At 54.9% G+C, this 23,300-nt stretch overlaps 2 protein-coding genes and 1 long non-coding RNA gene across 4 annotated transcripts; 1 reads left to right on the top strand and 2 right to left on the bottom strand.

Moving 5' to 3' along the window:
- Positions 1–1,092: 1,092 nt before the first annotated feature.
- On the bottom strand, positions 1,093–4,606 carry BBLN (bublin coiled coil protein). Its single transcript, XM_082470195.1, has 2 exons — positions 4,421–4,606; positions 1,093–1,576 (listed from the first exon to the last, which is right to left on the bottom strand). The coding sequence occupies exons 1-2, from the start codon at positions 4,497–4,499 to the stop codon at positions 1,404–1,406; spliced, it is 252 nt and encodes an 83-aa protein (XP_082326321.1). The 5' UTR covers positions 4,500–4,606; the 3' UTR covers positions 1,093–1,403.
- Positions 4,607–4,746: 140 nt separating this feature from the next.
- On the top strand, positions 4,747–17,604 carry LOC309664802. Of its 2 annotated transcripts, XR_014266052.1 has the most exons (5): positions 4,747–4,942; positions 5,427–5,603; positions 14,887–15,056; positions 15,307–15,499; positions 15,601–17,604. It is a non-coding gene; the product is annotated as an uncharacterized lncRNA (long non-coding RNA). The 2 variants fall into 2 exon arrangements; XR_014266053.1 differs by lacking the exon at positions 15,307–15,499.
- On the bottom strand, positions 8,061–11,978 carry LCN2 (lipocalin 2). The gene is made up of 7 exons (XM_082470600.1): positions 11,774–11,978; positions 11,100–11,236; positions 9,783–9,862; positions 9,465–9,584; positions 9,124–9,225; positions 8,349–8,378; positions 8,061–8,243 (listed from the first exon to the last, which is right to left on the bottom strand). The coding sequence occupies exons 1-6, from the start codon at positions 11,909–11,911 to the stop codon at positions 8,356–8,358; spliced, it is 600 nt and encodes a 199-aa protein (XP_082326726.1). The 5' UTR covers positions 11,912–11,978; the 3' UTR covers positions 8,061–8,243; positions 8,349–8,355.
- Positions 17,605–23,300: the final 5,696 nt, after the last annotated feature.

Here is a 23,300-nt window from a genome sequence, read left to right on the forward strand (position 1 = left end):
CAGTAGTTGTGGCATGCGGGCTCAGTAGTTGTGGCATGCAGGCTCAGTAGTTGTGGCTCGTGGGCTTCGTTGCTTTGCAGCATGTGGGATCTTCCCAGACCAGGGCTTGAACCCCTGTCCCCTGCCTTGGCAGGCAGATTCTTAACCACTGTGCCACCAGGGAAGTCCAAGTTTCTCTCTTAATAATGTACCCAGGCTAGGAAAGTACTACCTTCAAGTAAGATCTCATTTAATCTTCACAATGTCCCTAGGAGGTAGGTCTTCTTGTTATCCCCAAAATATCCCCACATTATCCCAGATGAAGAAACTGAGGCCTAGCAAGGTCAAGCGCCTGCTGAAGGTCATATATCTGGTGAGTGGCCAGGATTTGACCCCGAGCCTGAACTCTGGACCCCTGTCCTGGCCTCTCCCAGCTGGACCCTACGGAAGTTGAAGTGCAGGAGCGGGGGCCCTCGCTGCTCAGGCCCTCTGGTTCCAAGTTCATGTTCATTAGCGGGGACCCCACCCTTCTTGTCAGGAGACCTTATGATAAATCATTAGTGAATGGGGCCCAGGCTGAGCTGGCTCTTTAGTTCCACTTCCCCATTTGGAAAGACCCTTAGAGACAAGATAACCAGACCAGCCCTATTATTGGCCAGCTGGAGAGACTGAGGCCAAGAGAAAGAGGGTGAAACCCAAGGTTGCAAAGCATGTCTTTTTTTTTTTGCATTTTATTTTTTTTATACAGCAGGTTCTTTTTAGTTATCTATTTTGTACATATTGCACAGCATGTCTTGGTGTTGGTTGTCTTAGTGAAAGGCCCTAGAACCCAGAGAAGCTGAGCACATCATACAGGGTCACACAGCATGGCTGATGCTGTCTCAGCTGCGCTGGGGAAGCAGCCGCTGGCCAGGAGCACACCCGGTGGGGAGGAAGCCCTGACCTCACCTGCACCTCTGTGTCCAGAAATACAAGAAGGCCAAGAAGCCCAGCCCCACCACCAGGCCTATGAGCCGGTGTGTGATCTATGCCTGGGACGCCTCCACTGCCCTGTTTACCTCTGGTGGCCACTGGGGTCCTCATCCCGGGATACAGAGGAGAGAGGAGGCGCAGTGGTGTTGGAGACCAGTTTAATGTGGATGCTCAAGGCCTGGGCAGCGTGGGGAGCGTCCAGGAGTTGGGCAGGCAGGCAAGGTGGGTAGGTCGCTGGCCCACACCTGGCCAGCAGTGGGGAGGAAGCCCTGAGGAGGGGATGCCGGGAGGTGGGGCGGGCCTAGGTACGCCAAGGGAAGTACCAGAAGAGTGGCCTAGGCCAGCAGACACCACCCCACCCCCACTGGAATATCTGTAGGCCAGCCCTTGAGAAGGTATCTAAGCCAGGTGGTGAGTGCTCAGGCCAGAGCCTGGCCGGGGGCTCCCAGAGCCTAGGGGCTGGCATCGCTGGGGGCCTCCCCGAGCTGCTGCTGGAACTCAAGGCGCGTCTGCCGGTTGGATTCAAGCAGCTCCTGGAGGCGGGCGTGGAGGTGGTCATTCTTCTCCTCCAGGTGGTCCAGACAGGAGTTGATCTGGTCCAACATGGAGTTGATGGCAGCATATTCTGGGAGGAAGGGGAAAGAGAGTCAAGGTCCCGTATCTCCTCAGGGATTACAGGCACACCCCACCCCCACCCCCGCCCCCGCCACTGTCCCCCAGCCTGCCTCTAAAGAGCTTTGGGCAAGTCCCTACTCCTTCCTGAGCCTCACTGTCACCAACTGGAAAATGGGTGGATATCAAAAGAGGAAAGGCTTTGGAGAAATACCTTAGTGTACCAGCTTTTTCTAGGGTTAGGTTGGTCACAGGGAGGTTAGCCAGACAGTGTCCTGCCTGGGAATTCCTGCCAGGTGCCAGGTCTCCTCTCTACTTCCTGCATCAGCTGCCTAGAGGCCAGAGCCCATGCTCCTGAGCCAGGCAATCAAGGCCTCTGTCCCCAGGCAGGCCCTACTCTCCAGCCCTTTCTGGCTCCCCCTGCCCTAGCTCCTAGCAGACTCCAAGGCCCTGCTCCCTTCTCTAGCCCCACCTCCCCTGCCTTTTCCTTTCCTCTCTCACACCTGCCTTTGCCCACCTCAGGCCCCTTGAACATGCTGTGGTCTCTGCCTGGAACGTGCTGTGTCCTCCTTCTGTCTTCCTTCCCTCCTCTCCTCCTGGATGAGCCCCACTCATCCTTCAAGTGCCAGCGTGGATGTTGCCACAGGGAGCCCTTCCATGCCCCAGCCTGATCGGGCCTCTATTCGTGATCCCCTTGCCCTCTCACACCTCCACGGCCCCCACCTCCGGCTCGGCTGCTGTGACTGTGTGCTAGTCTCCCCCCCCACCAGACTATAGTGAGAGCTGTGTGAGAGGTGGAATGGTCTTGTGTTCACTGCTGTTTCCCCAGTGCCCTCAGTGTCACACAGTAAGCATCTGTTGAATGAATGAATGGATGAATGAATGAAGCCTGACTTTCCAGCCTTTCTGCCTTTCCTCAACTGTCCCTGCCACCCAGAATGCCTCAGCCGCTCAAGGACCAGCTCCAAATGCCTCCTCTTCCAAGAATCCTTCCCTGGTCTCCACCAGAAACCATCACTCCCTCCTCCACAGACACTCCTGACCTGCCTCTCTCAGCCACACAGTGTCCCCTAGGACCCAAGGTCTGGGCCTGTGCCCACTGCGGGACCCAGTTCTGAGCCAGCCCATGACTCAGATACACTCAGCTGTCAGCTTGGGACAAAGGGGAAGCGGCTGGCGGTGTATGGAAACAACCAGGGCTAGAGGAGAGTGTCTGGGATAAGGGTGCAAATGTGTCTGCATTTTGGGGGAAGGGTACCCATTGCCCAGAGTTGTCCTAACTCACAGAGAACAGAGTCCTGGAAAGCCTCTGCTGGATCCTGGAGTCCAACTCCCTTGTGGTACAAATGGGGAAACCGAGGCCCAAGAAGGAAGAGACCTGCCTAGGGTCCTCCAGCTGGTTGGTGGCAGAGCCAAGATTCAGACTTGGGGAGCAGGGGCACTTGGGTTTCAGTCCCAGCTCTGCCCCATCCCAGCAAGTTACTATGCCTTTCTGGAAAAAGGGAACAAGAACTGGGTTATTGTGAAGATTCAAATACATATATGAAGAACTCAGAGTCTGGCCACAGCAAGCACTTAGTAGATGGTCGCGATTATCAACATTTCACATTCCGGTCAAGAGACACAAGTGGGGAGAAGGATGGGGGAGGCGGCTCTCTCTGCTACTGGGGCTAGGCTTTGTCTGCGTCAAGTGTCATGGGTACCTCCCGGTTCCAAGTCTTTGCCTTCCATCGGGGACACCCTCCTCCCCAATGCCCTAAGTCCTGTGAATCTGCCAACTTCCACTCAGTGTGACTCTTGGGAGGCCCTTCCAGATGCCCCCAGCACAGCTGCCAGCGTGATTACCACACCTGGCCGCTGTTCACCAGCAGTGCCCCAGGCAAACCGGGCAGCCCACCACTTACCCCACTTACTCTACCTCTTTATTAAATGCAGACCTTGAGTGATGAAGTGTTCTAAAACTATTGTAGTGATGGTTGCACAACTCTGTGAATACCCTAAAACCCACTGAATCGTACAGTTTAAATGGGTAAATTGTACAGTGTGTGAATTATAGCTCAATAAAGCTGTTACCCAAAACAAAACCAAAATCAGACTCCATACTTACCCCACATTTACTAAGTCCTGCCCTCTAAGTTAATAAACTAATCTTTATTACACTAAAGGGAATAATAACCACTTACAGAACACTTGCATGCTTGGAGCCTACTATTTTCCATTCACTTTCTCATTTAATCCTGATACATCTCAATGCGGGAGACACTAACCATTATTCTTATTTTACAGATGGGGAAACTGAGGCTCCAGAAGGGGAGAAGGGAGCTGATGGTTCTCTCTCCTTCCCCCCCTACCCCCACCCCCTGCAGTGCTGTGTAGGCAACAGGCTGCTTTGTAAGCAAGTCACATTCGCCAGGGCTCCAGGCCACACCAGCAAAGGTGCCTGGGGTTGCTGACTCAGCAGGGCGGCACGCCCACCCAGATAGCCCCTCCTGCCAAGCCAAGACGGTCCACTCCCGGCCCCGGCCCCTTAGGAGTCTCTAGCTCCACAGGGGCTGAAAGAAGTGTCTAGAACAAATCCCAATCCCAAAGGGCGAGTGACCCTGAAGCGGCCTCAGTTTCCCCATCTGTAAAACGGGGCCTATCGCCCACAGTTCTCGAAGGCTGCGGTTTCCAGGGGCCCGCTCGCAGGTGCTCGTCCCAAACCCCCGGAGGGCGCTTGCTGCTCCGGAACCACCCTGGGGCGGGGGAATGGGAGGGCTCTGCGGTTCCTTCCCGGTCCCTATCCCGGCCCCGACTCCCCTTCCCAGGAGGGCACCCCGGAGAAAGCAAAGTCGTTTCAGCAGCCCCCCTGGGTCACCTGCTTCCCCGAAGCCGTCGTCCTCGCCTTCCGCGCCCGCCTCCACCGGCATGCCCAGGTCCCCGTTGGGGCCCGACATTGCGGGCTCGGGCGCCGCAAGGGCAGAGCGACGACGGAACGCGGCGACGGTCGCCGGCACGGGGCGGAAGGGGGAGGCGGTGGATGGAACTCGGGGCCGGAAGGGCGGAACCCCGCGGCGGAACGCGCCCCGTAGGCTGGGACCCCGCCCCCAAGGCGGAGCCCGGCGGCCAGAGCTCCGCCCCGCCCCGCCGCCGGAACCCCTCCCCCGCCCCTCCGCAAGACTCCGCCCACACCCTGCCTCACAGTCGAGCTCCGCCCACTTCCGCCGGTCCCCGGGCCCGCCCCTCTCCCGGCGGCCGGGTTGGACCACCAAGGGTTACCCCATGAGAATCTTAGGCGGCTGGGGCTCGGCCCTCAGGTCGAGCAATCCGGCACAAGGGCAGGGCAGCCTGGGACCCCCCCCCCCCCACTCTGCCCCATCCTGCTGCTGGGGACCTGCGGGTAAGCTAGCCGGCGCCTCTGCATGGGCGAAATCTGAGACGAGTTGTTTCTAAGCCCCCCAATGTGTAGGGAGGATATCCGTTCACAGCCTACTTGAGAGTCACCGTCAGCAGAGTGCAGCTTGTGGCTGTCAGTCAAGGAAGGCTTCGGGATAGCCGGCCCAGCTGCCATCATACCCCACCCTTTTTACCAGCTGGGAAAGGGGGCCCTGCCCAAAGTTACGTAGCCGGAAAGTGTCGCTCCTGAGCTGGAACCAGAGGTGTGATCTTGGCCAGGGATACAGCTGAGTGAGGCCCATATCCACGGGAGAGGGGCTCACTTACCGGGACTCCTGTAGCTCTAGCTGCTAGGAGGCCACGTGGCTGCTGCAGCCTGGTGCTGGTCTCACACTGGTAGTTCCTGAGAGCAGGCCATCCCTGGGTGGCGGTCAGACGGAGCTATGTTCCCCGATGGTGACAATGGGAAGGGATCCTCTCTGTCCCAGGAGCTGCCTTACCGTTTCACTGAGGAACGTGAGCCACCACTGACATCTGGATAACGGCAGCCCCGCCTTCTCCTTGAAGCAGGTTGAGTGGAGGCGAGGCCCACGCTGAACCAGTGCAGGAAGAATTGCAGTGAAAACCCCTCACCCAGGTCAGCTGACCCTCCTTGACTATAATGGGTGGGTACCCTTCCTCCCATCCCCCTAGCTGCCCTCCTCCAGCCAGGCATCCACTTACTTCCCACCACCTGGGGCTACCACAATATTTCTATTAATTCTTCCCACTACCTGGAACTGGACACATTGGCCAAATAAAGTTGAAATTTTCTGCCAAAAACAAAAAGGTACTAGGCCCATGGATGGAACAAGTGGCAGACAGCACCTGGGCCATTCCTGGAGAGGGATGAGTCTTTGGCTTCGGGAGGGTGATGGGAGTGCGCCTGGGGGTAGCCGGGGGCTCTGATGGGTGGACACGTGCATCAGGCACCCCCATGCAGGTTGCACGCATGAGCGCTCGCATCCAACTGCTATGTCTGTGTGGTGTGTATCTGTACGTGCCTCGGCATGTTTCTGAGAACCTGTATGTCTCTCTGAGGGTCTGTTGCCCGTCCCTGTGTGCCTGGGAGTCTTTGTGTTTCTCCCCTTGTCTGTGGGGTCCTGTGATCTCAGGTGTGATTTCATAACTGGGAGAAAACATGTGCCTGTGCTTTTCTTTGGGTGTCCTATGCTTGTAGGGATAAACGTGTTTGGATTGTGTCAGCATGTCCACATATGTGACCTGTGTTTCTGCCATGTCTCTGCGCACTTGTGTGCTACACAGACACAGGTGTTTCTGCTTCCATCAGAGGACACAGGGCTCTTCTGTCTTAGTTAGTGAAATGCCAGGGTCTCAGGGAGGGCCTCTCACTGATCAGCCAAAGGCGGGTGCCCAGCCCTCCTTCTTTCTCAGCCCTGCTCACACCTCTGCCAAGTGTTGACCCCGCTCAGCTCCTCTCTTTCCCAAGGAGACAATGCAGCCTCAGAGAGTACCCCCTCCCCGACCCCGCGGTGCCCGTCCCATTGTGGGGACCAGGCAGGGGAGTCACTTAGCTTGTCCTGTTGAAAGCCAGACTCCACGGAGAACTGGGCAGGGTCTGCAGGACGCTGCACAGCCCCCAGCAGGACCCCACCATAACATTCAAGGAGTGGCCTTTCTCCTGGGCCTGAGCGTGTGCCCAGGGTCTGTGGCTAGCGGTGTGGGCAGAGGGAGGCAGGCGGGAGGAGAGGAGGGGAGAGCCCGGCCAAAGCCTCATCCCCCAAGTGGCTGAGTGCGGGTGGGAGGATGGAGAGCTGTGTGGCACGGGTGGTGAGGCCCCTGCCTGCCTGGCCCCTTCTCTACCCCCAGGAGCCAAAGCGAACCTGGACTCTGCCCACCCCACTCCTGTGGTCAAGGTCCACATAGCAGCCCACCGGACAAAACAGCCACTACCCCAGCCGGCCCTGGTGGGGGGCGGGGGTGTGCTTTGGTGCTACCCTGCCTCTGGCGTCCCTGTTCACCTCTCACTCCTCATCTCACGAGCCCTGCCATCACTCCCTCTGCAAGCCCAGTGTGGAAGGCTGAATAACAGTCCCCAAAGAGATCTGGGTCCTAGTTCTTGGAACCAGTGAATGGTACCTTATTTGGGAAAGGGGCCTTTGCAGACATGATTACGTTGAGACTTTGAGATAGAGAGATTATCCAGGATTATCACAGCTCCAGTATCTCCCCTTCCCCCAGCCAAGGGTGAACGGGTAGGTGTGCAAGTTTGTGGGTGGAGAAGCCTGGGTTTCTTCAGAACCCCACCCTCTCTGACCTCTGACCTTGCAACGGAAGAAGAGGCCAGGGAGGGGGTTCCTGTGTGTGGTGCAGACAGGGAGGGGCTCCAGCTGCGGCCTGTGGGTGAACAAGGGCTTGTTGGGCCCAGCCAAGCGGTGGGTACAGGTCTGGAGCCCTCGAGTCTCCTGGAATCTGAACTCCTGGTAGCGTATTCCCCTCCCTGCCACCCCCGGCTCTGGCCCTGGTGGCCTGGAGGTCATCGTAGAGGCGAGGCGTGGGTGAGGACGAGATGCTGAATGGGGTCAGCGTGGACGCTGCCACCCACCAGTGGGAGCAAGAGAGTGAGCCCTGGGCCGACAGGGGGCTGGGCGGGGCGGTTGACATAGGGGCAGGGGACCACCCCTGGCGACCCTCAAGCTGGGCATGCCTCTGCCCCACCCACTGTGCACCCCTCCTGCCCTGGCTGCTGTCTTCCAGCATCCACAGGAGTCCTGGTGAGTTGGGGGTGACAACACCTCAGCCCTCGCAGCCCCCATCCAGCTCCCCGGCCCTGGCTGGGCCTCTGCTGTGGCCCCTACTGCAGGTGATGGAGTGTGGGAATGAGGTGTGGCCCCATCAGTGTTTCTGTTGGACCAGGCATCCCTCGAAGGCAGGGACAGGCCTGGGGGTGGGGTGGGGGTGGGTGGAGAGCTAGGAAGTGTCCAGCCAAAGCTGGCCATGGGTTCTGTGGCCGCCATCACTTGCTGAGGACCACAAGGGGGTCCAGGAGTGATGCTAATGTGAGCCCACCCTTTGCCTGTCCTCCTCCCAGGCGGCCCAGGGGTCAAGGAGCACAGATTGGGGACCGGGGCATGTGTTTATTTAGCAGGCAAGGTGGGGCTCCGGAGAGCAGCTGGTGGGCAGTGCCATGAGAAGGGTCTCTGGACTCTCTCCTGTCACTGGTGTCTGGGCTGGTGGGGACAGCTGGGCACCAAGCCGGGCAAAGGCTGACAGGAGGGCGATGGGAGCAGAGAGACAGGGGGCACCTGAGAGGGAGACGGGGAAGTAGAGACAACAGCAGTCCTGGGCGGGGGGGGCAAAGGCAGGCGTGCACCCTGGCTCCCATCAGCCCCCTCCCCAGCCATACTCACTGCACCCTCACTGGTCATCGATGCACTGGTCTGTGGGGGAGAGAGTCTGTCAGAATGGGCAGGTGTGTGTGTGTATGACCCCTGCCCACTGGGACCCCTGCACTGCCCCTGGGCACCCCAGGCCCCAGCCTTGCCCAGCAAAGGCATATCTGGGGGTTCCCTTCAGGGCTGGGGGGCTGGGGCAGGGGATTGGGAGAAGGTCCTGAGGACGAGCAGACCTGGGGGACTCCCGTTCTCCAGAGGAGGCAGGTGAGGCCCAGCCACACATCTGCTCGGGCACCCAGGCCTCCTGCCTGTTTACCTGCTGACCCTGGCAGCCCTTCAGCTTTGGGGAGCCAGTGGCTCCCTGAGTGGCCTAGCTGGAGCCCCCTGCCCAGTCCAGGCCACCTGAAGACAAGGGCACTTTTCAAGTCAGTGGTGAGCAGGCCTCAAGGCGAGGGGGAAAGTGGCCCCGGACAAGGGGTGTGAGGAGGAAGTGGTCTAGGATGGTAGGGCCTGGGGTGTAGGGGAAGTGGCCTGGGGCAGGGAAACTGGGGAAATTTGGACCCGGGCCTGAAATTCTCATCTGTCAGGGAGGAACACTTGGGGCCCAGATCCCTGGGTGCCCCACGGGCCCTTGGGTGGGGCAGGGTCTTCCTGAACCCAAAGTGGTTCCCAGGGGCTCCAGTGACTGGAGTAGAGGACCGAGCCCCTCCTCCCCCCCGTTCCCTGGTGGGGCAGCATCAGGCCTGGATAGTCCCACATCCCCCCTTTCCTCTCCCCAGCTGGCCATTACCGACTGGGACAGGGAAGAGGATGTACTCATCGGTGAGGCCCAGGGATTTGGCGAAGTGGATGAAGTTCTCCTTTAGTTGAGGGGTCAGCTCCTTGGTCCTCCCTGTGGCCAGATGGCCAGTGAGTGGCCGGCAAGTACTCCATAAATATCGTTGAATGCGTGAACAAGGCCTCTGATCCCTTCCTCATGGAGGGTCTGCAGAAGGACCTCCCTCCCTGGCCACCCACAGGGCCTGGGAACTGACACTGGAGAGGATCTGGGGGGGGCTGGGGGGGGCCTCTCCCCTCTCCCCCGACAGTGCGACCAGGCGCCGGGTCCCCGAGGTGGTGGGGAAGACCCACCGTAAAGGGTGGTCTTGAAGTACTCCTGGTTCTTGTAAACCTTCTTGAAGTACACTATGGCAAACTGGTTGTAGTCGGTAGTCGCCACTCGCACGGTATAGCTCTGCACCCCGGGGAAGCCTGTGGGGAGGACGGCGAGGGGTCAGCCTGCCCAGGCTGGGAGGAGGGAGCCGTTCCTTTCTCCCCGGCCCATCTGCAGGGGCTTCTCCCACAGAACAGCATCTGTGTGGAGGGGCAGGGAGGTCTGCACCCCTTCCTGGAGGACCCTGCCCCCCCCCCAGAAGCCCAACCCCAGGGCCCACCTCATTCAGGACTCACCCTTAATATTGCCCAGGGTGAACTGGCCGGGCTGGGAACTTGGGACAAAAGTTCTGATCCAGTGGTCACAGCGCTCATCCCTGTGGGAGAGAGAGATGGGTGAGTGAGACCGGAGGGGACACAGGCTTGGACTCCTTGGGCTGGATGAGGTGGGCGCCAGGGCTGTAGCTGGAGGGGGTGGGATTCTGATGCCCCTGGCCTGGCCCAGCCCAAGACAGTCCAACCCCACCACAGCAGGCGGTCCCTACCCCACCCAGCCGAGATGGGCCTGGGTCTTCCCCTCTGAGCCTACCCCTGTCTGTCCCTGCCTGGTCTGCCCTGGGACATCTGACCCTGCTCAGACCCTCCCTCCAGCACCCACTGTCCTTTCCTCTTCAGGGCTGTCTCCCCTCGGTGGCCTTCCCTACACACTGTCCCCCTACCCCCAACCCCAGGCATTTAGCCCCTGCTCCTATCTACCCTCTGCTGCTTCCCTGTCTGTAGCCTCTCCTGGGGGATTCACCCTCCAAGCTTCCAGTCTGCTCCCTGCCAAGGACTCCTCTAGCTCCTGGGCCAACCCTGACCTGAGTCCCACCCTGTCTCCTGGTATTCCAGAGCTGATCTCCCCAAACCCATCCTTCTTCTGCTTCTTGCTCCACAGATGCTCCAGCCTCAATCCCCCTGGGTGCCAGAGCCAGAAACTCACAGGGGCTGGGCGATCCTTGGCACTCTACCATTTCTCTCTCCACCACCCCCAGAGGGACCCTGTTCAGACCCACTCCTCACCAGATCGCTTCTGTGCTGGTGCCTGAGGCCCCTGGCAGTGTGAGGGCTGCCCCCCTGCCAAGCCACTCATCAGCTGCTGCTCAGGGCAGCTGTACGATGGCTGCTTCCTGAAGGAGTGTTTCTCTCTGACTGAAGAGTCACCAGCCCCTGCCGTGGATGCCTCATGACTCCTTCTGAGGCAGGGTGGCTCGTTCAAGGCCCAGTTCCAGAGGCTACCTCCCTGTAAGCCCTTGATGAAACCCTGGGGGGCGGGGTTCCAGGCTGGATTCAGGGACCCTCCTCCCCATCCAGGACACCCCTGCTCTCTCTGTCTTGTTTTCTGATGACTGTGTCCATCCCCAGCACTCTCTGTGTGTCTGCTCTGAAGTGACCAATAAATGCTGATGTAATGAAGGAAGAAATGAACAAGTATCTGAATCCAGTGCTGAGCAGAGGGATAGTGGCTGTCTGTCACCTTCGGTCAGCCCTTGACTGTGACATCAGTCTGCTGCTAGACCCTCAAGCAGCCCCTCAGGTCCCCCCCACTTTCCCCAAGGAGGTGGCAGCTCTCACCTGAGCAGGGTGGAGGTGACATTGTAGCTGCGATCTTCTTTCAGCTCGTAGGTGGTGGCGTACATCTTAAACTGGCCTTGTTCTTCCTTCTTAAGTGCATTCCCTGCCAAGCCTACGATGTACCACTTCCCCTGGAACTACAGGGGGCTGTAATAGGCAGAGCCCACAAACGACCCTAGGGCCCCCCCGCCCCCACTGCTCTGTCCCTGCAGGCCCTGAACCAGGAGCCCCTGTAACTAAGCAGCAGAGCCTGGGACTGGGCATTCAGTTCCTGCACTGATGAAGCCAGTGGGAGCTGGAGGCAGCCAGGCCAGGAGGGAGCCCTGAGGATGGCAGGGAGGGGGCGACCCTGGGCAGGGTGGCCAGCTGGCCTCCCTGTGCCTCAGTTTCCTCCTCATGCAGAGGGACTGAAGATGTTCCCACCACGCATGGACTACAGCAATCATGGGAGAGAGACTGGACCTGGGAAGGTCTGCCCAGGTGATCCTCTTGCCAGCAAGGTCGGGGTCGGTGTGGGACAATGGAGCGTGGCTTCCATCGGGGGACCCAGGGCAGGCTAAGCTGAAGCCTGGGTGTCCTGCCTTTACATGTTTGCTAGGACCCTTCACCTCTCTTCCCCTCTGCTCGCACTCTTCCCTGGGCACCCCCTGCAGCTCTCCCTCCAGGGCCCTTACCTGGTCAGCCTGGAAGTTGGGCTGCAGCGGGACCCTGAACAGAGGTGGGGCCGGGATCAGGTTGGGGGTGGAATCCCGGGCTTGGGTGTGCAGGGCCCCCAGCAGGCTGAGGCCCAGCCACAGGAGACCTAGGGGCATGGTTTCAGGGCTGAGGAGGCTGGCGCTCCCTACAGCAGCTGAAGGAGGAGGTGAGTGAGGAGGCTGCCTAGGCAACCCTATTTATGGTCCACCTGACTCATGGCCCATCCCAGGGCGGAGTGATTCATATTTTGCCAAATCCAGGAAGGGTGAGGCAATTGCCAGCACTCCTGCTGAAACACCTGGCAAGGTTTCTGCCCCTTTCCCCGCTGGTCAGGATTGTGCAAGACCGGGGCAGAATGCCCCTGGCAGAAGACCAGGGACAGAAGGTGGGGAGGGGACATTGCCCAGAGCTCTGCACGTCTGGCAGGCACAAGGGCTCCCTCCACTCTCTCTGTGCCCCTTCCCTTCATTCTGGTTGGCTCTGTAAATGGTCGGTGGTCCCCGATCAGGACAAGCTGTCATCTCTGACTTTCAGGAGCCCCTGCGCAGCCCCAGCCCAGGGTGGGTATGTGCGGTGAGACCCCCTTCCCACATCCGAGGAGCACAGACAATTGCTCACCCCGGCAGCCTATGTGCTGTGGCCTGGTTCTCAGAAGGGACAGGGAAGGGTGGGGCAGCTGAGAGTGAACATTTCTGACCAGGAAGAATGGAGTGTGGTGTGTGCCCTGAGCTCTCGGAGCCCAGATCCTGGCCCTCCCAGGGGCCGCACACCAGGCCAGAGGCTGAAGGAAGAGCTACTTCCTTGAGTCGGCCCCTCCCCTGTTCCATGCCTCAGACCTTAGCCAACCCCTAAAGGACTTGGTCCCTGCTGTGGGCCCAGGGGATGAGACCCCAAGCTGGGCACTAGAGCCCCACGCGTGGAGACTTGGCAAAGCAGAGAGCAGGTGTTGCGGTCCCAGCGCCATGCTGGTGGGGGGCAGCGCGGGGCATGCATCTGTGCCGGGTGAGGGGCGCTGGGGGCTGGGGCCTGAAGGTGGGCTATCCACCCAGCTGCTCTGGACACCAAGTGCTTTGGGGCACAGGGAATGCAGGGACTTGGCCTTGTCTTTGAGAGGTCCTTGAGACCATCTGCTGTCTCTGGCCACAGCCTTGGAGCCCAGTGCCCTGGGCCTGGGACCCCAGAAGTGTCCCTGCCATGGCTGATCCCAGCTTTGTACTTGGAGGGATGCAGTTTCCTCACTGGGAGCCTGGCCGTCCTTGGGAGGCAATGGTGGGTCCCAGGACCTGGGCAGTGTCTCCCAGATAGCTTACCACGAGGGCCAAGGCTGTCTGGATGCCTGATCTGCGGCTGAACGGAGGATCCGCTGGCCTCGCATGAGACTGACAGGGACCTCACTGGCTCTGCCTGCCTGCTGCTTGGGAATCAGCTTCCCCAGCCTAGGCTCTGGGGTGCCGAGCCCTGAGGGGAGGGGCTTTGGAGGGGTCCTGAGCTGGTGGGTAGGACACATCTTACTGAGGCAGAGAGGCAGGCCCCCACAGGACCTCTGCCCTCTCAGGCCCTGCCCTGCCGGCCTGTCCGGGTGATGAAAGCACAGGAAGTAGAGATGAGCAAAGCCTCTTCGGGGATGTTGCCACCGAAGGCTGTGCCCTCTGCAGGCGCCTGTGGCCACCTCCACCCCACCCCTTTCATCCCTGCTCGCAGCCCCAGGGCCTCTACCCCTGCTATTCTCTTTGACCTTAAAAGGTACCCTCGAGTCTGTGGTGACTCCTAGACGTCGGGGAAACTCATGGATGGAGGCTCAAAGAATTTTAAGTAAGAGAGGGACAGTACCCTGGATCACCAAGGAGCCACTGCAGGGAATATTCTAGATTCTAAAAGTCAGGGTTGGGACTTCCCTGGTGGCACAGTGGTTAAGAATCCGCCTACCAAGGCAGGGGACACGGGTTCGAGCCCTGGTCCGGGAAGATCCCACATGCTGCGGAGCAACTAAGCCCGTGCGCCACAACTACTGAGCCTGCACTCTAGAGCCCGCAAGCCACAACTACTGAGCCCACGTACCACAACTACTGAAGCCGACGCGTCTAGATCCTGTGCTCCGCAACAAGAGAAGCCACCGCAATGAGAAACCCGTGCACGGCAACAAAGAGTAGCCCCTGCTCGCTGCAACTAGAGAAAGCCTGTGCACAGCAACAAAGACCCAATGCAGCCAAAAAAAAAAAAAAAATCAGAGTTACTCTGAAAAACAAAAAGGAATGGGTCCTAAGAAAAACACTAACTGAATGAGATAGAAGGAGGAGTGGCCTGTTCTCTTCCGTGTTTTAAGATTTCCCATTGATGTTGATGAGCAATAAATATGAAGACCTGTTCACATTTTTGCTCACATTGAGCGATCTCAAAAAAAATAAAAAGTCAGGGTGAGGGAATTCCCTGGCGGTCCAGTGGTTAAGACTTGGCACTTTCACTGCTGTGGGCCCAGGTTCGATTCCTGGTCTGGGAAGTAAGATCCCGCAAGCCGCTCAGTGTGGCCAAAAATAATATAAAATAAAATAAAATAATAAAATTAAAATAAAATAAAATAAATTAAATAGTAAGATAAAATAAAAATAAAATAAAATAAAGTCAGGGTGGCCAGTGCTCCCCTGGTATGAATTGGGGAGGGGCGTTTGGGCCGGGTCTGCAGCATGTGAAAACCAGGGCCAGGTGCAGGAGGGGAGACGGTCCAGCTGCCCAGCTCAGGGGCCCCTGTTGGAGCCCTGATGCCTCCGGGTGCTTGCAAATCTCTGTCCACCCCACACACACACTCCGTCAGTCTCCCCGTCTGTAGAGAGCGCTGCGGGCAGATCCTGCGAGGCCATGCAGCTGGTGCACACATGGGGGGGTCTCTACAGGAAGTCACCTCTGAGTTTCTGATCACACCCACACAGGGCCCATTCTCTCTGTGCTGGCTCCAGGCCTGTCTCAGACCCACTGGCCTTGTCTATCTCTCTGTCCTTATCTCCGTGTGGTCTTGGCCTCAGCTGACACACCTGGTGACAGCCATCTCATCACCCCTTCCTCACCTGGCTGCCTTCTGCCTTCTCTCCTGGCCCAGCCCTGGAGATTGGCCTGGTCCAGGAGCCAAGAGAGGAGTGAAGGGGATGAGGCCTGTCCAGGGATTTGAGTCTCAGCAGTGTGCCGTGTCCCAGCCATACCTCGTGGGGGTCCAAGGATGGTCCTGGCCTTGGCTGGAGTAGAGGTCAGGCCAATCCCAGCCAACAAGAGGTGGGTTTGGGGCTGTGTGGAGCTGGGCGGCAGGGGATCAGCCGAGGGTACTTGCTGCTGTCTGCCTTAGGAAGGGAAGGGTCCTGCAGGGTGGGCTGGGGATAAAGGTGAAAAGCTCTGCCCACCCTCTTCAGAGTCCAGCTGGGCTTCAGGGAAGGGTCAGCTCAACACGCACACCCACCTTGCACAAGCTGCAGAACTAGGTACTAGGAGGGTTGGATGAGGACCGTGGTGTAGACCTCCTGTTTAGACTTGGGCCGACTCCAAGGACAGGACCCTGGAGGCCTCCTCGTTCCTTGCCCAGCCCCCTCCCACTGGGCCTGGGCCCCCGGCCAAGGAAGGCACTCGCAGGTTCACACTGCCCAGAGCTGGGAGCAGTTCCTGGACTCCAGGGCTTCAGAAAGTTCTGCACTGCACTCGTGGCACCATGTGGGGCATCCCAGGTACTTGTTTGACTCCCCTTGGCCCCTCTCTTTGTTTCCACTGTGACCCCTGGGCTGGTCTTACACGCCACCCCTGCCGGCTTTCCCCACTGTCTCTCTAGGAGCTGCAGACGTCCTGAGTGAGGCCACAGCAAGCCACAGGCTGCAACAAGCCACACAGGAGTCTTGGGGCCAGGCCCCTCTTCGGAGAAGCCAGGGCTGGACCTGCCAAGTCCTGCTCTGGGTCTCTTCAGCAGCGGCAGGAACTTAAAAACCATCCACACGTGGCTCTCTGTGGCAAGAAGCCAGGAGAACTGTGGCTGCTCTGAATCTGTTCTGGCAGGTGCTCTCCCCCTCCACAAGCCCCAGAGGAGAAGCTCCCCAGGGACTGCAGTGGCCTGACCTCCCATGGAAGGACCCACGCCTCTTTCCTGGTCTAATCCAATCAGGAAGGCAGTCAAATGCTCTCTGACAGTTCTTGCATCTCAGGAATCCGCTCTAACCCCCTGGACTTGTTTCTGGAAGCTTGGGAGCAGTGTTCAGCCCAGCCCGGGATGTTTGGGGCAAAAGCACCCCTCTCTCCCCTGCTTGAAGGGCTGAGCAGGAGGTCCCCGGGGCAGGGGCGACTAGGCTCCTGGGAGCAGCCTACAGACAAGATGCCCCCAGGAGGCCAGTTGCGGCGACAGCACTCTTGGAGTCCACAGATAGGCCCTCCTTGGCCACTGTGGGTCCAAACACCCAGAAGAAGGAAACACTGTTCAGTGTGAGGTGCCTGCTCCTCCAGAGATTTGGTTTGAGTCTCAAGTTTCCAGAAGAAGCTTTCCAACCCCCATCGCTCAGCTGTCAGCCAGGGGTCACTCGAGGATCTCCTGGTTCCTGCCCTTTCCACCTACCAGAAAGCCTACCTGTGGCAAAGCTTAGAAAGGCAGCCGCGGACTTCCCTGGTGGCACAGTAGTTAAGAATCCTCCTGCCAATGCAGGGGACATGGGTTCGAGCCCTGGTCCGGGAAGATCCCACATGACATGCCACAGAGCAACTACGCCTGTGTGCCACAGCTACTGAGCCCGCGTGTCACAACTGCTGCAGTACACGTGCCTAGAGCCCATGCTCCACAACAAGAGAAGCGACCACAGTGAGAAGCCTGCGCAACACAATGAAGAGTAGCCCCCACTCGCTGCAACTAGAGAAAGCCCGCGCACAGCAATGTGACCCAACACGGCCAAAAATAAATAAATAAATAAGTTAATAAATAAATAATAAAAACAAAACAAAACAAAATTTTCTGTTGTTTATAAGCCATGTAGTTTATGGTATTCTGTTACAACAGCCCAAAGGGACTGATTCAGCCACCTGCCCACACTGCTGGGTCTCCCAGCCGTGGGCCACCTCTTCCCCACATCAGAGGTCTCCTGCCTAGACACACCCTGGGCCTTCTCTCCAGAGCATGCTTTCCTAACAGTGAATTTCATAGTTTTAGTATCTTCTTCAGTCTAGACAGGCTGAGAATTTCCCAAATCATCGTATTTCTGTAACAAATGACCATTGAGAGTTCCCTGGTGGCCTAGAGGTTAGGATTCTGGGCTTTCACTGCTGCAGCCTGGGTTCAATCCCTGGTCGGGGAACTGAGATCCCACAAGCCACGCAGCACAGCCAAAAAACAAACAAACAAACAAACGACCATTTGTTGGCTTAAAATAACACATTCCAAAGGCCAGAAGTCCAAAATCAGAAATTCACTGTGCCGAGATCAAGGTGTGAGCAGGCCGCATGCCCTCTGGAGCCTCCAAGGGACCATTCCTTGCCTCTTCCAGCTTCTGGTGGCCCTGCCACTCCAGTCTCTGCTTATCTTCACAACGCCTTCTCCTTTGTGTATAATCTCCCTCTGCCTCATCTTTTTATTTATTTACTTATTTGGCTGCGTTGGGTCTTGGTTGCTGCGCCCAGGTTTTCTCTAGTTGTGGTGAGCGGGGGCTACTCTTCACTGCGGTGTGCAGGCTTCTCGTTGCAGTGGCTTCTCTTGTTGCGGAGCATGGACTCTAGGCACGTGGGCTTCAGTAGTTGTGGCACGCAGGCTCAGTAGTTGTGGTGCATGGGCTTAGTGCTCCTCGGCATGTGGGATCTTCCCGGACCAGGGCTCGAACCTGTGTCCCCCTGCACTGGCAGACGGATTCTTAACCACTGCGCCACCAGGGAATTCCTTTGTTTTTTTTTTTTTTAATTTAAAAAACACTTTATTGCTAAAATATATACATATATATATATAGAGATAGATACTAACCATCATCTGACTCTTCAGGAGGTCACAAACTTTTTGCTGGTGGAGGGTTTGAAATATTTTTGAAAATTACCAAAACATGACAGAGACATGAAGTAAGCAAATGCTATTGGAAAATGCCTGCAGACTTGCTTGATGCAGAGTTGCCAAAAGCCTTCAATTTGTAAAAAAAAAAAAAAAAGCACTATGCCTGTTATTACTTTTTAAGTGAAGCCTTCCCTCCGGCAGCCTATTTAAATTGCAGCCACACCTGCTCCCCACACAGCAAGCACTCTATCCCCTTTTCTTCGCAGCTGTTTTACTTGTTTACCGTCTGTCTTTGCGCAGAAGAAGGTAAACTCCGAGAGGGTGGGGATTTTTGTCTATATGGTTTTCAGCCGCTCTATCCACAGCCCTGTAACAGTGCCTGGCATAGTGCTGGCACTCAAAAATGGCTGTTGAATGAGTAGAGATATATATACCTGGGACCCTCTGGATGCTGCAGCCCTCAACATGGTGCTGCCTCCCAGTCATATTCTGTATTTTAAAAGCCTTGAACCTGCAATGGATGTTGCAGCCACTCTCTATAGGAGGACTTTTGGGAGACTCTAGTCCTGTGCTACCTGGGCCATGACATCCTATAACATAATGATCCTTTACTTACATTAAAAATAAACAGTTATGGGAATTCCTTGGCGGTCCAGTGGTTAAGACACCACGCTTCCACTGCAGGGGGCACAGGTTCGATCCCCAGTTGGGGATCTAAGATCCTGCAGGCCACGCAGCACAGCCAAAAAAAAAAAGGAAAAGAAAAAAAGAAAAAAAACAGTTACAAAAGAATTGGCGATGGTAGCATCCCTGAGTGCCTATTATACGTCAGATTCTGTGTTACACACAGCACAGTGCTAGTAAGAAGCTCATACAGAATTATAACTAGAAATAATTATTACAGTTCACATACAACTATAATAATCAAATCTATTCAGGGCAAAATCATGGAAGATCCACTTGAATGCTTCATTTTCTTGCGTGGAAAATGAGCAGCTCATGAGGTCAGTTGTGATTCATTTCTACTGTTAAACGCCTAAATCTCCCTTCTAGAGGTGGAGCTGGTCAGCAAAGTCCTTTGCTAAAAGGAATGGCAGCTGCCTACTCTCGCCAGAATAGACACCTGGTAGACAGTTACCCCTTCGATGTCTAAATTGATGTTGTACAGCGTCCTCTGCAAGCAGAGGTCCCCCAGGTGGATATGCTTGCCCTCTTCCTCCTCCGGATGTTCGCCACCATCCAGGAGGAGGTGGCCCTTCTGCTCTGATGCTCAGGGCACTGCAGCTGCCTCCCCTTCTCTTTCTTGCCCCTGGCAGTCCTCTTGTCTTTTTTCATTTTGGGGGTCAACTTGGGTGAGTTCTGGATACTGGAGTGGGAGGAGTCCCAGGCCAAGATGGCATTTTTCATCTCTATTGTGATGTGAGGGGCTGGCTGGTTCATTTGTTCTTTCTTTATTTCTTTCCTTCTTCCTTCCTTCTTTCTTCTTTCTCTTCCTTTCTTTCTTTCTTTCTTTCTTTCTTTCTTTCTTTCTTTCTTTCTTTCTTTCTTTCTTTCTTTCTTTCTTTCTTTCTCTCTCTCACTCTCTCTCTCCTTCCTCCCTCCCTCCCTCCCTTCCTTCCTCCCTTCCTTCCTTCTTCCCTCCCTCGCTTCCTCCCTCCCTCCTTCCCTCTTTTCTTTTTTCCTTCCTTTCTCTCTCTTTTTTTTTTTTTGGCCAGCCTCGAGGCTTGCAGTTTCTTAGTTCCCTGACCAGGGATTGAACCTGGGCCCACGGCAGTGAAAGCGCCGAGTCCTAACCACTGGACCACCAGGGAATTCCCTGGTTTTTTCTTTATCATGTGAACCTCTTCCATTAGAAACAAAGTCTGATAGGAGTTGTGAGAGAGGCGCAAAGATGAGACACTGGATCAAGATCAGGGAGACAAGCCTAGGGCGTCCACTCATGGAGCAAAATACATTAGGCTGTACAGTGAAAGGAAGCTGAAGAGCAAAAGGTAGCTCATTGGCATAGCCCAGCCTCAGAGATCACAGGAGTGTGGGGACACCCTCGGGAGGGACAGGGGCCTCCTCAACTGGCCCAACACTCTACACTACCAGTTACATGCTAAACCTACTCTTTCCTTTTCCACCAGTCTAATGTAGACCAAAGGCTATACTGACCACAATAAACCTCAGCCCATGAGTTTGAACCCACTTCTGACACCTCCCTTAACCCAGTGATCTTTCTCTACAGGGCGCTCTCCCAGCTGGATTCCCAATATGATTTTAAAAAATTAAAAAAAAATTTTGGCTGCACCACTAGGCATGTAGGATCTTAGTTCCCCGACCAGGGATGGAACCCGCGCCCCCTGCATTGGAAGCGTGGAATCTTAACCACTGGACCACCAGGGAAGTCCACCCCCCTATATTTTTTTTAAACTTTAGAAAATCTTTAGAGAAAAGATAACTTTTAGCGGTAGGACTCTGCTTAGTTACTGAGAACCCCTAACTATTTTAAAGTCTGCAGGTGCTATTAAATGTAACATATAATCCCCTTGCCCAAGAGCAAGCCCTGACTCCTAAATCCTAAACTTCTAAGCTTGCTCTTTTTGTCCCTAAATTGCCACATTTCCTATCCATTCCTAATCCCCCATCTTCTTAGAAGTATCATGTTTGTAAATCTCCTAGATAATCTTCATTCCTGGTCAACCTTTAAAAAAAAGTTTAGTTTTTTTTTTTTTTAATTAATGGAAGTTCTGTTTTGTTTTTTTTTTTTAAAGATTTATTTTATTGATTGATTGATTGATTGCTATGTTGGGTCTTCGTTTCTGTGCGAGGGCTTTCTCTAGTTGCGGCAAGCGGGGCCACTCTTCATCGCGGTGCGGGGGCCTGTCACTGTCGCGGCCTCTCTTGTTGCGGAGCACAGGTTCCAGACGCGCAGGCTCAGTAGTTGTGGCTCACGGGCCCAGTCGCTCCGCAGCATGTGGGATCTTCCCAGACCAGGGCTCCAACCCGTGTCCCCTGCATTAGCAGGCAGATTCTCAACCACTGCGCCACCAGGGAAGCCCCGTTTAGTTTTTTTTAAAGTTTAGTTCTCTGAAAAGAAAATTGATTTCACTTGTTCAGAGCCTTCCTGAAAGACTGGGCTAAGAAAACATCCCAAATATTCTGTCCACTTTCACAGAGTGAAACCATACACTGACAGATTTCCCATCATTTCTCTCTCCTAAAGAGTTACTAAAGGATCTTTTAGGCCTCCTGGACTATTAAAAGTACGCTAGTGCCTCTAGTTTGCACAGCTGCCCCCCACTGTCCCTTCCCACAGGCTCCCTGCAGCCCCGCCCTCCTCCCAGGAGGATTTCGGCTTCAGGTCACTCTGCCAGGACATGCTGAGCCACACAAGGGCCTCACGACCCTTGAATTTATATCTACTTGGATTTGCACCTGCCAGGACAACAGAATCTTAGCAGTACATAAACTATAAACCTCAACTTTACCACAGGTCGCTGACCATCAGAACACTACTCTTGGGAATTCCCTGGTGGTCCAGTGCTTAGGATTCCAAGCTTCCACTGCAGGGGGCACGGGTTCGATTCCTGATCGGGGAACTAAGATCCCACAAGCCATGCGGCGCGGCCAAAACAAATAAAATAAATAAAACAATAAAAAAAACAGTCTAGAAACCAAAACAGAGTACGAAGTATGGCAACCAGAGTCATGGCAGGACAGGCATTTAGAAAGTTTCTTCCCCTCTTTGACTGAGTATTAGTTGAAAGAAGTGCAGCCGAAACTGTAACCAAAGGAGGCGTTATGCTTCCAGAAAAATCACAAGGAAAAGTATTGCAAGCAACGGTAGTAGCTGTTGGATCAGGCTCTAAAGGAAAGGGTGGAGAGATTCAACCAGTTAGTGTGAAAGTTGGAGATAAAGTTCTTCTCCCAGAATATGGAGGCACCAAACTAGTTCTAGACGACAAGGATTATTTCCTATTTAGAGATGGTGACATTCTTGGAAAATACGTCGACTAAAATAAGTGACTATTGAAATGGCATCACGTGAAGCTGCCACTGAAGTTCTGAAATCTTTCATCATGTAAATAATTTCCGTGTTTCTTTTATAATAAAGTCATGATATCCAAACTAATGATTAAAATAAACCAAAACCCCACTACTCTCATTCACTGAAAGAATCAAATCAGAATGTATCTGTTGAGTGGAAGACGGGACTGCTCATATGGTTGCCAGATGAAATACCAGTTGCACCGGATGCTTAATTAAATTTTGATTCTGGATAAACAATGAATAATCTTTTAGTGTAAGTACGTCCCATGCAGTTATTAACTGGGTGTCCTGTGTTTTTATTTGCTAAACCTGGCAACACTGTACTGGTGACCATCTTATCCAAAATATTATAAAGTGGCTTCTCACAGCCTTTCTACAAATAATTATTCTCCTAGAAATGGAGACAGGGGGAGGAGGAGGAGGAGACTGCCAAGAGGAATTAGCTAGAATGCGACACGCTCTCATGCCTCTGCCTCATCTTCTGAGCACACTCATGATGATATTTAGGGCCCACATGGATAATCTGAGGTGCTCTCATGTCACATCCCAATTTATTTATTTGATTAAAAAAATTTTTATTGCGATATTCACTTTATTGAGGTGGTCTGGAAAAATCCCAATTTATTTAAAAGGCAAAGAAGGAAGGAAAGATGGAAAGAAAGAAAAGGCTGATCATCAGGCTGAGAACATCTGTCTTCTACTATTCAAATATTGGTGAGTTGTAAAAATAATTTTATCCTTTTAGAAATTTGAAAACAGAATGCACTCTACTGTATTATGAATCAGGAATTAGGATATTGTCAGTCTTCAGGAAAGGAAAAAATCTGGGCCATACCAAGGAAAGAATAGCTTGTTTTGTTTGTTTTTGAAGAGAGTAACACATTTAATTTATACACCTTAAAAATCAGGCATTAGGACATTAACTACTATATAAATTTTTTTCAAGTATTAATAAAGAAAAATATCTTTAACTGAATCACATCTGCAAAGCCTTTTTTTCCAAATACAGTTACACTTACATTTGCAGATGCCAGGAATTTGGACATGAATATCTTTGGGGGGGCATTTTCCCTCCTATCGTAGTCCTCTTGACCCATATAGACCTCTTTTCTCCACACCCCAGACCCCACCTGTCTTGCGCCATCCACACCCCAGACCTGCTCACAGAGAGACTTGGGTTCATCTCAGGAGGGGCCCCAGGCCCTGGCAGGCTGGTCTGTGTAGGCAGCTGCAGCCAGGCTGCTCAGAGGCCCTAGGCTCCCTGGCTGAGGAGCACCAGGGATCAGCTCTGTCCAGGCAGGGTTCCTGGGTGCCCCGGCAGGTGCCACGGTCCTGTGGCTGGAGCGTGGAAGCCTTGCCCTTCTCCCACTGTCTGCTCTTCATCCTGCCTTCCAATGTTCCCCTTCCTGCATGGCTGAGGGTTCTCACAGGCTCCCAGTGCACACCAAGTGTTTCCTCCGAGTGTGTGCTGTATTAGGTGGGAG

The sequence above is a fragment of the Balaenoptera physalus genome, assembly GCF_965194825.1.
Source record: "Balaenoptera physalus genome assembly, chromosome: 7".
In the NCBI taxonomy this organism is placed as follows: domain Eukaryota; kingdom Metazoa; phylum Chordata; class Mammalia; order Artiodactyla; family Balaenopteridae; genus Balaenoptera; species Balaenoptera physalus.

Bases quoted from the DNA above. Each gene is read 5' to 3' on its own strand.
- BBLN (XM_082470195.1), bottom strand. From the start codon at position 4,499: ATGTCGGGCCCCAACGGGGACCTGGGCATGCCGGTGGAGGCGGGCGCG. The intron at 1,577-4,420 runs GTGACCCAGGGG...CCTTCCTCCCAG, and splicing joins CGACGGCTTCGGGGAAGCAG to AATATGCTGCCATCAACTCC.
- LCN2 (XM_082470600.1), bottom strand. From the start codon at position 11,911: ATGCCCCTAGGTCTCCTGTGGCTGGGCCTCAGCCTGCTGGGGGCCCTG. The intron at 9,585-9,782 runs GTGAGTCCTGAA...TCCTCCCCACAG, and splicing joins CACCCTGGGCAATATTAAGG to GCTTCCCCGGGGTGCAGAGC. The intron at 9,226-9,464 runs GTGGGTCTTCCC...ATCTGGCCACAG, and splicing joins CTTCAAGACCACCCTTTACG to GGAGGACCAAGGAGCTGACC.